This window comes from Pungitius pungitius, chromosome 13 (genome assembly GCF_949316345.1).
Source record: "Pungitius pungitius chromosome 13, fPunPun2.1, whole genome shotgun sequence".
Classification (NCBI taxonomy): Eukaryota; Metazoa; Chordata; class Actinopteri; order Perciformes; family Gasterosteidae; genus Pungitius; species Pungitius pungitius.
The window spans coordinates 15,420,866-15,433,395 of NC_084912.1; the positions used below are offsets into that span (position 1 = coordinate 15,420,866).

The following is a 12,530-nucleotide window of genomic DNA, read 5'->3' on the forward strand; positions in this document are numbered from 1 at the left end:
TGTGTGTCATCTTCATCAGAAGGTTTGACGCATGCTTTGTCAACATGGGGGAGAAAAATCCCCAGGTTGGTCTACTGTACAGCTTGTTTTTGGGAGGGGGCACTGAGCAGACATTACCCTCTAGACACTTTGAAAATATACTTTTTTGCTTGTGCAAAAACCATCTGTACAAATTAAAATGACAACACAGGCCATGGACAAATTTAGCCTGAGGGCATTTCGAGTGCTTTGCATATTCAAATACGGGCATTAATTGGATGACATGTTATGCAAATAGGCAAGAAAGAAGTATAATAATGATGCAGTTTGTTGTTGCTTCTATGCAACCATTTGAAAAGGCTTTTCATTTAGATTTGTGTTTTAGTCTGACAAATCTCCCAAAGCACCACATTATAGCCACGAATAAAGCAAATGCAGCAATCAAACTAAATTGATTTGACTTGCGCACACCCGCTGCTTTCCATTGGAGCGCCATCCCCTCAGGATCCAAACGCATTCAACATGTATTTGTTCAGACCTCTGCGTTTGTCATTTCATCATCGGAGGCCTGCGGCGGCGCCATGTCGACCCGGGTGTAAATCACCTGTTCTCCACTCTGAGGGGTGTGAGGTGTACTCTGCTGTGCTAGCAGGAGCCCGACGAGGCCAGAGGAACCAATAGAAAGCATGTTGGTCCGGCTCCAATAAAACACTGATGAGGAAGTCTTTTCTATTCTTTCTAACTTTGACTGAACCGCAGACAGAATAAAACCCCAGGAAAGACATGTTCAGACATTTTGCAGCACAACAACAAGGTGCAACAAGTCAAAAAGAGATGTACAGTATGGAAATTGGAAGTATTAAGAGCTCGGCGAGGTCCATGAACCACTAGACCAGTTCAAGCCTGGAACATCAGCTTAAACATCAGCGCATAGCGGAAGGCAGGCAGGAGAAAAGATTGTTATCCACACATCTTAATTAGTATCGCACAACTTTATGGGCCCATTCAAATGTGTTTGGCTTTACAAAACATCAGCTATCAAATATCTGTTCTCCAATACGAGGGAATTGACCCAACATCTGGGTCACATCCCCGTGCAAAACAGTTGAAGCCGACAAGGTCTTCTAGTCCACAAAGACATGGGGGTTTTATCAGACTGAGAAGGGAGGGGGGAGATTTACAGCCAAATGAAATGATCTCTTTGGATACACCAAAAACTTCAAAAGGCAAGCAAGGTTCAACGGCCTTGTCAGTGTACTGTACATTATTCAACATTGGAGAATTATGTATTTGAAAGCCAACCAGAATACATTCAGTAACAAGAGATTTGAGTGTCAAGTCCCTTCGGATTAAGTAACTACTTTAACAGCAGCAGCAGAAGTACATGTATACATGAGGAGAAAACTAAATCTACAAGTGTTTTGGCCTGTTGACATTCTATAGTTCAGTGTAGCACTCTGGGATTTGGTATCATACAGTTTCAAGGTCAAATATTGTAAAAGACTGGATGCAAATACCAGAAGCAATCCCAGCAAAAGGACAGAGTGGACCGTTCTCTGATAAACAGACCCTTAAAAATGGCATTTGAGTAAAAGATACAATAATACAAAAGTGTTTTAACACTGTAGAGCAAGCTAGGTACCACTAAAAAGGACCACACACTATTAAAAATGTAAACCTAAAACGACAACAAGTGATTCTTCTACCTTCTACATCTCGCTGTAAGCACAGGGGAGTCAGCCTGGTCCTTTAGTCCGTGTTGGTACCAGCAGTGAGATCCAGGCTCGCTTCTGGATTTATTCCGTGCAATTCACAGAATCAAGGAGTCGGACAACCTTTGCTAGGACATGAGCGTCCCTGATGGGTGACAATCAGCCGTCTAACATACATTTGGGACCTGAATGACTCTTTGGCTCCAACCACCATGAGCTGATGATACCTTACTGTATATGAATGATGGAAGATGAAATACACAGTGTCAAATGCACAGTAGACAACTACTTTGTGTGAACAGATATTAATGCTGATGGTAATTACATATAAAAATTCTCCGTACAACATCAATACTTCTGAATGAAAAACATTTCTGTGATGTGTACCAATTGTACCGTGATAATACAGAAAATAGGGTGCTGGGTAATGGGATAAACTAGCACTTTTACCCTGAAAGTACCTTAAAAATGCATTCAACAAGTGTTCTTTTGTCACATAAATAAATAAAGATTGTTCAGCATATATCTACATGTGCAGCTAGGTACCATTAGTACAATCACCAGAAAAAAACCCCACTTGATTTGACGAAAATGAAGGCCGATCAACTCCAGGGCTTTTTTCCAGTGAATCAAATCAACATTACAAAGATGAGTTTGACTCAGATGTGATTGAGAATGTAAACAGGAAGAGAATATAAAGCAAGATTATTGCACTTAAAAAGTCATTAAAATGATCACCTTCAGCCCCTCGGTCCAACATATCAATGATAGTCATCACAGATAAAGCAAATAACAAAAAGTTAGAAAGTCATGTTTGTTCATTAAAAAAAAAAAGAAAAAAAGAAGTAAAAAGGTATCACGTAGTAAACTAGAAAGAAACCTGAGTGCCACATAGCGCCTGCAGCAGCTCTGTCATGGTCTCTCTAACAGTGCCCACCGTTCGCTGGGCAGAGGTGGTCCACATCTGTAGCGCAGAAGATGTTTCCTAACGTAGGTGGCAAGTTTGAAGATTGTGCTGGACTGTAAACACAGCGAGCGTGTTTCACGATGACTCCGTCTGGTAAACAGGACTCAGGGACTGACTTGCTGCATATTATTGGTAAGAGCCGGCGGTGGCTGCTGCGTGTTCACAAACGTAAACCATACAGTTAAACATGTCATCATTTGGGATTTGATGTAAATTGAAATATGAATTTTGCTCCAGCTGACAATGGCAACAACCCCCCCCCCCCAAAAAAAAACAGCACAATACCTGCCCATACCCAACGCCAAAAAAAATGTATAAAAAATGACATCCGTTGGATAGAAATGTTGTAAATCAAAGACATGAACCATTAAATTAGCTTTGATCGATCCCACTGATAAGACCACTACATGTTGGAGCAGTTACTGCCAAACCTTCACTAGTAACGTCTTCATCCAGCGTCCTGTCCTTCTACTTTTTGTTCAGTTTGCCCGCCTTCTTTTTCGGCTCATAGGGTGTCCGTAGAATGCTGGGCGTCTCCTCCATGACGCGCACCAGGAGGTTGTCGATGTAGTCCTCCAGCTCCCTGATGTGGGCGTCCTTCTTCCTCACCACTTCCTTCTGCTTGATGAGCTCCTGCACAACTTCGTCGAAGGACAGGTTGCTGTAGGCGAGAACGCTCTCCTGCTTCGCCCCCTGAAAGGAGGAAAAAAGGAAAATGCTCAACTCAACCCCATTAGATTACACACGGTACATGCTCCACAATCTTCATATGTTGCGCGTGTATTCATCGGATGACAGAGTCCTCTCACGGTGCATCTGACAAAAGGGACTAATTAGACGCGTTGGCCTAAAGCGACATTGACTGTCGGGTGTTTATCTCTAGTTCCCGGTCGCTAATAAAGGCTAATTGAGAGTTTAGGAGACAAGACTGCTGTTGAGGGATTTAGTGCCGCCATGTGAATGATGTCCATGGCACATGTCATGGTCCAACACTGAGCAAGTGTTTATAATGAGCATCAGGAGCAGGTAGACTGCTTAAATGAGACTTCAGTGTGATACAACAGCCAACATCTCTGCAAAGTTCTTCTCCTTTCACTTTAGTTTCCAGCGTATAAAAGCTGTATTAATGAACACCTCCCCTAAGGAAAAGGGGATCTTTGTTATAAAGGTGGTGGAAATACCAGGCTGCAGATTTATGCAATTAAAGGTCAATAGATAGATACACAAAACGCGGATGCAACCCAAGCCCAGCTCGCCTCTTTGAGGGCAACCCGTTTGGACGGTATGTGCAGATCGTATATCGTGGCTACGAGAGGAGCCGTAATCGGTTTTAATGAGGGACCACTTTATCGCTTCGGTGCGGGGCGTCCTCCCCCGAACGGCAAGAGCAGCAGAGCCTTCGCCCTGTTTAAAATACCACACTTATCAGCTTCCACTCCCGTGCACCATTCAAGCCTCTGCTGCCGAGTGAAGACAAATGCAGGGAGACTGACTGCCAGGCATCGTATCACGTCACTAAAATTAGATACTTGCCACTGATAAATGTACGACAACAGAGTAAGGAAACCCGTTCCTAACGCACAAGAAGACGTGGCCATCTCTCAGAGAAACGCTGGGCTTCTCAGAGGGAACGAGAGGACTGAGGGCCATTTGGATGTTGGTGTCACATACAAAGCATGCGCGCGCACGCACACACACAGCGTAACAATCAGGAGCTTTAGTAGCTGGTGACAAAGGCCTGGAAACGACCATGAATTGGCAATGCAATGATGACGGTTTTTCTGCGATCAGTAGTGAGGGGAAGATAAGGCGCACACTTGGCATTCTCCAGTTGTGTCATTACAGTTTCTAATGAGCTCAGCTTTGAGAATCTAAAAGCTCGGCCCTTTGAAATCTCTCACTGCCCACCCCCACTCCCCGTGTGTGGTTAATTAGGGCCTTGAAGCTCAGGAAATGGGAGCTGCCATTTCTGCGAGGCACCGCAGCGTGCACAGGGGGTACATGTGTGGATACCGACAGCCCTCAACACCCACAAAGAAAGGTGAGGAAAGCTATTATCAGCATTCTCCTTCTCATTTAGGAGTCACTTTAAAACGCAGCTCTCTTTCCTCCCACATAAATAACTATTTTGCAGCATAATGGCTTACAGATTTTGCTTTTTATTGAAGTAAAAATGGAAAAAATATATTTAAAAAAAAAGAAGGTTAAACCGAAAGACATTTGAAAACTCCAATTAAAGAACAGGTGCTACACACAACTATGACTGACCTTACTGGCCGATATTTCACACCACTTCAAATTATGATCAGATCCGACACCACGACCGACGGGTGCAGCTGCTAATTAGCTGAATGGCAAAAATCTGAATTTTTCAGAGGCCTCAGAGATCAATGTCACCAGCTGCTATGTCATAGGAAGAGTTAAGAGTTCACAATTAAAGATCTAAAATCCGCATGGCACAGATTCACACATTGGGGTCATTTTTTAATGTTTAAATCTCAATCTTCTGCCAGGTAAAACACCTAACAAATCAATGTCTTCAACAGCGGGGGATGTGCTGTGTATCTCACCTGTTTCCTGCCATAGACATCCTTCTTCTGGCCAAACGTGACGTCTTGATTTCCTTTGGACTTTTTATCACTGTGAAGTATCCAAAGGGAAGTCAGTGTTTAAACAAAGGCATAACTGAATACTTCTGGTATGATTATCACCACTGTACCTATAAAGAAGGTCTATGGTGTCTCTACCACTGCTGATAAAGAGCATTTAGACATCTACGGAGACTGGCATAGCTTGTTATATGCATTACAGCACGTATTTGTGAATAAACGGTTACACCTTTTCATGTTCACCACATTATAAATGACCACTGAGTGCAGCAGAGAAAGCAGTAGAGATGATGGACTGGTGCCCGAAAAGATACGTGCCTAATTGGGTGGTCTATCTCTGCAGAGGATCTCATTACTATAACAGAGGGCTTCGTTATCGAGTCCGGGCTCTCTCAAGAGCCACTAAGGACACCTTCCACTGTGATAAATCAGAAATCACCAGCTCTATATTGAACACGGGGAAGAGATGGAAGCAGCTCGGTGGAAAGGTTTCAACAACAATACTTGACAACATAAACGAGCCACGGTAGATTTGATATATCAACAAGAGGCCCATTTTTGTGGTGTTTCCTGGATTCCTTATTTCAAAGAAGTGACATTAAAAATAAAGGTGATGATGGTTTGGATGTGTTGAGGTCCTGCTAATATACTTTAAAAAGGGTCATTACATTATATTGAGATACAGGAGATTTAATTATGATATGTTCCATGTACAGAATTTATTCTTTTTGGTTGAAAAAGTTATATTTAATCTTTTTTCAAATGATACTGTTCGACCACATCTTTTTCTGTGGTAACTATGGTAAAACAGTAAAACAGGAAACCAGTAACAAGCTAAAACGCCGGCCTCATGGAGGCAAATGGAGGTTTTGTTTTGTGAGATGGATAAACGAGGCACTGGGATGGAACCTACCCGGCTCCGTGGTGGGAGACGAACGGGTTGGTGTCTGCCTGCAGGTCTCCACTGAAGGGGTTGGGGCTGCGCAGGTCCCCAGAGCTGCCCGAGCGCCCGGCGTTGTTGGTCTTGCGACCTTCCTTCTTTCCCGTCACGCGTTCCAGTAGGCTGACCTTCTCCTTTTTCTCCTTCCGCTCCGCCCGGTCCCACAGCTGCCCGGGCTCCCCCTCAAACGGGTTGCGGTTGCGTGGGAGCGTGGCATACTTCTGTGGCAGGGTGTCACTGATATCAGTGAAAGGGTCACTGTGTGCCTCTCCCTCCTGGTAGCCTGGCACCTCGCTCTGGGAACGCCTGTGAGGGCCGCCTGTGCTCCCGGGAAGACACACCAAGAACAGCACTTCAACACAGTGACAAAAATAAAAAGGTCTATGAAGCGCACCAATCATATTTAAAGAAAAAAAAAAAGATCAAATATGTGGCAGATTTGTTTTGGGACCATGTGTGACACTATTTGGGACCATGCAGTCTGACTTTTTTTGAATGGCCTCAGTGTGGTATTGTTTATACAGAACGGGAAAACTGTCTTATTTCTGTTAAGTTGATTTTGTGGCTCCTACGCCTAAGACCACACCACAAAAGGAACATTTTTTGGGAGCAGTAAAGGACAATTTGTTGTATAATATCTTATCTGCTATTGTGTCCCTCCCACTAACAGCTTTGGATAAGTTCCCCTCCTTTGCATGCCAATCTGAATGATAACAAAGAGGTCTGATAAAGTTAAAATCCTCAGATAGCTGGGCACTGGAGTTGGACAGCGAGTTCACTTGTGCCAATTCATTGAACTTTGTTCATTTATTGGATGGCAATAATAATAGTAATAATAATAATAACGCTTCTAATGGTTAAAGGAGGAATTTTCCTGCTCCAGCTAAAAATGAACAATGTCAGTAGCCAATCACCTGATTTCTAATTGATACCTGTCATCACCAGGTAGAATTTTATTTGTGCAACAATTAAAGAAATTGCATACAGCCTATTCTTGGGACCCATGGGAAGCCAATCTAATACTAGTATCTAGTACAACTACTACTACTAGTACTAGCATCACAGTCGGTCAACAGACGGCCACGGACAGATTGGCTATTAATATTTTCAGGTTTGTCTTGTGTATCTTAATGTGCCTTAAAGCCCTGTGACTTCTATTGACCTCTACTGATGGCCTCAGGACATTGCAACGGCCTCCCATGTTAAGACAATTAAGTTAAGAAAAACAAACCATGATTAAGACAAAGTCAACAGCTAAAACTTTGTATTAACTATACCTCAGTGAAAAATATTGGAATTACAAAGCTGCTCAGTGTCACAAAACAGATGCAACGAATGTGAAAATCAGCAGTCAGGTCCTCACCACTCTCTTCGATGGAGTTCATTGAATCCAGCTTGGACCTGGAGTTGGTCCCAATGAGGTCCGACATGGAATGGGCCGCGGAGAGTTTGTGAGACCCGGCGAGCAGCGGCCTCTTGGCCTTTGCTTCGGCCCGGGGTTGTGGCTCCGGGCCAGCGGACTGTTGGCCGAGCTCCGGGTCGCACGCGGCGGAGCGCGGCAGGGTGGCCGAAGACGTGTCGCTGAAGCCGCCGTCGTGTTTGCGCCCCTTCATTTTGTCCTTGAGCTTGGAAAAGGGCGAACGGGGCTTCTCCTTCATGGAGAGGTCGAACATGCTGGCCGTCATGTTGTTCCTCATGAACTGGATGCTTACTTGGATGCGTCCTCGCTCTTTCCTCTTCTTGCCCGGCTTGGACTGCAAAGAGTACCAACTGAAATGAGAGTGCAAGACGCGATTTATATAAAAAGGGGAGCAGGATTGGTGAAAATCTTTAGAGATGATTACATGTAATTCAACCTAATTCAGGTAAAAGTCGTTACACTATCAAACTACAAGACAAAGGGGGAGAAAAGACAGCTAACATTCTTTCTAATGTGCTCTTCCTAGTTCTTTGTGGACATCGCTGAAAGGGCTAATTTGAGCAGACTAATCCAAAAGCTACACACAAATGCAGGGGGGCTTAATTCGTTTGAGCCTCTTTTTTTTTTTTTTTTTTTTTTTTTACACAAGTGAGAGTACAATTTATCATTCAGAGGATAAACATTATTCTTTGAAAACTGAACACTAGAAATAGCCTGCTGCTGAATAAAATGGAAAGACCATTTCAGGCTGCTCTTGGGCTCCTATTTGTTTAACCTCTCTGCTTTTTCAACTGGAAGTAATGGGATTTACGCTTTCACTCCGAGCAAAATAAAGTGCCATTTGCACAAATCTGGCCTTTGTTCAGAAATGCAACGATCGGCAATTGGGAAATTGCAAAGCCACGTCGCAGGACAACCCAACAGGTCATACATGCCAATGAGATATCTCCTACTATGTCCTTTAAGAAACCGGCATCGGGAGGAAACAAGCTACCAGTCAGTGTGCTCGGTCTGCGTACGAAACATCGGTCAGGGGAGTTTCATTCGTGGCCACGTGGATAAATCTGCACGCACCCACCTCCAGCATGGTGCAGTTTGATAAATAAAAATTAATCGTTTTGACCCTAAACTTGAAGACGCATCAAGCTGAAATGATTCCACCTTTTGCTCAGATTTAACCTTTTTTCCCCTCAACGCAGCGGTTGAATGCCATTCTAAACGGTCCAGCTCGTGGCTGAGGCGCCGTGTCATGAAAGGCCTTGCCGGGTCCGATTCCCAGGCTGCGCACCACGCTCAGTCGGATCAGCAGCCCCAGCATGGCGCTGCCGTGGGGCCGGGACTTCACCCCATGTGCGTCTCAAGGCCAAGATAAACCTCCCTGCGCTCCGAGGCACAATCCTCCCATTCGAGCCGGGACCGCTGGGAAACTCCTCACAATCAACAAACACAGGTGTGCGATAATTATGGGCTGCCTACTCAGATATCAGGACGGGCCTTCCTCCCCGATATGTCAGTTCAAAAACACTGCGGACGGGCGGCGGCGAACACAGACCCACTGTGGAGTGTGGATACGGTATCGAGGGTCCCGGAGCGTCATTGTCAAGTTGGCCTGCAGTGTGGGATTAGGCCAACGAGCAACGCCAGCGTATCCATTACTAAGCCACGGCTGAAGAAGTGCATGGCCTCAAGGTGCATCGGCTCAGACTACTAAAACAAATAAAACCCATCCACACTGATTAGAACATATTGGGATTCTCCCAACTGATGGGCAAAGAGGAAGTGCGCTAATGTCTTTGAATGTTGGAATGTGCAGTGGGCTAATTAATACCAGATCCAGTTTAGTTATTCTCCCCCGGTTTGCTTAATGTGGGGTTAATAAACGTGCAAGTGTTGAACTTGTAGGGGTCAACACACCCAAGTTCAGCCTAATATAATACAGCCTTTATAAGCCATGGTGGTGCCAGAGTTTAGCTTGCTCCACCAGTGCATATGATCCAGCTTTTCATACAGTAATTTCATAAGGGGAAAATCCTTTTTCCAAGCATGCACTAGGCATCAGGAGAGAAAACTGCCTGGAGTAACCCGCTAATAAAAAGGGCTGACTCACATTGAAATCCATATCAGCCCTTTAGAGACTCCACTTCACCTGACTTGCATTCCTTTTTGTTCCCCTGACAAAAACAATACTAAACTCTACACAGAACAAGCCATAACTCAAACCCAGGTCCCTTTGGCTGCCAGACAAAGGCTACTCGCCATTGACAGACCATTAACACTGAATAGGAGTGACTTACTAGACGTGTTCAGCCCGCTCTGCTGGTATCTTTTAGGCCAACTGCCGCTCACCTTGTCAGTAAATAGGCTAATAGTTATCTTGTCAGCAATGTACGCCAATTCATTGCCGCACCTCAAATCAACAGAGTCAACAATATCAAAAGGTTCAACCGAAGTTACTAAGCATAAATATAATTCCTCATCTGTGACAGCTGTTTTAAATAGTTTAAAAGCAAAGACCTTCACCAACATTTCTATTAAACAAAATAAAGCTCTAGAGCCACTGTATAAAGAGAATGAAAGGACAATGCAATTAAACTCAAATCATGAAGGAGTTGGGTCAAGAAAGTAATAACCAACCGAGCTCAGAATAAAAAAATACATTGGTATTAGAATGTGTAACCTAATATGTAGAAAAAAACTATTTTAGTTAGTGCTTCAATCCATTTAGGACTGGAATAGTTGAATAAATATCCACTTCCTCAAAAAAGGTCCAGTCCTAAAGCAGCACCACGTTGGCACATGACTGTGAGCTGGAGCTGCAAAGTGTATGAATACTATAAAAGGATCACATAGAAAAGAGCTCAAATCAGAACATGTAATGTCGAAGAATGTACAAAACTCTTCACTTACACGGTGTCCAGATTTCAATTACTGTGACTGTATGGCTAAGAGGTGGATGATTAAAGGCATCATGTCAGTGGACTTAAATTATATTTTAATGTTTACCTCATGTTGGCTTAAATAAACGTAAACGTATTGTGAGAATTTTGCCTTCTGGATGGGTGGTTTTCTTCTGCATAGTCCTTAAGATGAGAACTTTAGTGCAACAGTATATCATACTTACTCAGTTTTCTTCCGTTGCTTGTTATCAAAGATCCCATTAAGGTTGATGGACCTCTGACCCAGGAACTTGTCCATCCCAACCAAGGACCGATGCATCACGATAAGGCAAAGTTCATACACTTCAGGGTTGCCCTCCAAAAGTAAACCGGGTAATTCAAACGAGGCTTCCTCTCTCCAGACAGGGCTGAGGGTCTTCTCTGCCACAGACGTCGAGTACTTCTCTTTGCCCAGCTGGATGATAGTGTAGGCATCATTGGTGCCATTTTTGCCCTTGGGCTGTAAATCGGTTGCTTGTAGAACAGTGGCTTGCACGTGGGTTGGAAACCACTTCTGAGACTGCTCGCCCAGTGACATCATCGGCAATGGGTATCAACTGAGGGCCATTCAAAACAAACTAAATGCTCATTTATCTAGTTAGTGTTTTTGGTAAGCGTTATGTGCAAAAAGGAGCAAACATGGTTCACTATAGTGTTTTGTCTGTGTGGCTTGTGTGCCTACATTAAGAGTCATTACAAACAACATTAAGTCTGACAATCTGAGCAAGTCTCATCTTCTGTCAAATCACAGATGTCCAGGCCGCTGGTGAGTCATCTGAAAGAACACAGGAAGAAACACAGCAGCATGAGCATCTTTTCCAGAACCGTAACAAGGCGCATGAGGGTTTTCAAGAAACAATTGATTGTCAGATCAGCCAATAACCCAAGTCAGCTTCGATGTCAATAAGATGTTATATTGTCCTTTATGATTTAATACAGTGACTATTAGCCCAACTCTCTAACAGAACTGGAAAATCAAGGAACTGATGATCTCATCCAGTGACACATCTATCGCTGGTCTATTGTTACCGCCCCAGCTGGATGAGGCCTCAGGTATTCCATCTAAATATATCTCTCGTTTTTAATACATGGCTTCATATTGAGAATTCGCAGCTGTAAGATTACTAACAGTCTAGTAAAACGTTAATCGGTGATCTAAAGAGTATTTTTCACCCCCTGCGAGCAGGTTTAATATCTAGAAAACGTCTGTGTGTCTGATGATTTTAAATTAAACTGGGTTTCATTCACAAATGTAACGTCACTAGCAGAAGTTAGACATACAGTACACATCTGACACAGCCGCGTGAGTTGCCTTAGGGTGGAATTTACTTTTAGTAAGTTAGCTTTTATCATCAGACCTGTCAAAAGGCGCCGAACTAACTCACTAACTTAACGTTACCATTCAATTAAACGGCTGGTCTACTCGTTCATTAAAGCCACTGTAAACACTACGAAGCAATACTAACGTGTGAGGCTTTGTTATTTTTACAGAATAACGATAACTGTGTGCGAGTAGCTACTGAGCTAGCGAGCACACACGAACATCTCTCTGTATCTCAACTCACTCACACAGCTGCTTACCTCGGCGTCATTGTCACCGACACCAGGAGGACTCTGGAAACTTCGGCTCAGCGGGGACCGGCTTCACAAAAACATTTGCGCGATGGTTCCTGATGAAAACGCCAGCTAGCGTCAGCTGTTGCTACTGCCGCTGCTGTTGCTGTTGCTATTCACTTCTGTCAGGCCGGGCTCTGGATTTACTTCCTAGTCTGACGTCACTTCCGCCTCACCCCGGCGGGAGTTAAAGAAAAAAAAGGGCGCGCGCCCCTTCGCGCGCACTCACGGCTCCGCACTACAAACTGCGGTAGAAAAAGGTTTTACAACGTTTAACAGAAACGTTAACAATCGTTGGGAATGTCGCAATTCCTTCAAAAAAAAAAAAAGAAAACCCGCAAAATCCCCGCGAT

At 43.9% G+C, this 12,530-nt stretch overlaps 1 protein-coding gene across 1 annotated transcript; it reads right to left on the reverse strand.

The window, feature by feature from the left end:
- Window positions 1-952: 952 nt before the first annotated feature.
- LOC119214307 (rab11 family-interacting protein 2) lies at window positions 953-12,325 on the reverse strand. The gene is made up of 6 exons (XM_037465991.2): window positions 12,145-12,325; window positions 10,749-11,338; window positions 7,571-7,977; window positions 6,181-6,526; window positions 5,229-5,298; window positions 953-3,351 (listed from the first exon to the last, which is right to left on the reverse strand). The coding sequence occupies exons 2-6, from the start codon at window positions 11,102-11,104 to the stop codon at window positions 3,127-3,129; spliced, it is 1,404 nt and encodes a 467-aa protein (XP_037321888.2). The 5' UTR covers window positions 11,105-11,338; window positions 12,145-12,325; the 3' UTR covers window positions 953-3,126.
- Between the last annotated feature and the right edge of the window lie 205 nt (window positions 12,326-12,530).

Excerpts from the sequence above, each read along its gene's own strand:
- LOC119214307 (XM_037465991.2), bottom strand. The coding sequence starts at position 11,104 with ATGATGTCACTGGGCGAGCAGTCTCAGAAGTGGTTTCCAACCCACGTG. Across the intron at positions 7,978-10,748 it reads AAGCAACGGAAGAAAACTGA|TTGGTACTCTTTGCAGTCCA; the intron begins GTAAGTATGATA and ends CTCTCATTTCAG. Across the intron at positions 5,299-6,180 it reads GTCTCCCACCACGGAGCCGG|TGATAAAAAGTCCAAAGGAA; the intron begins GTAGGTTCCATC and ends GATACTTCACAG.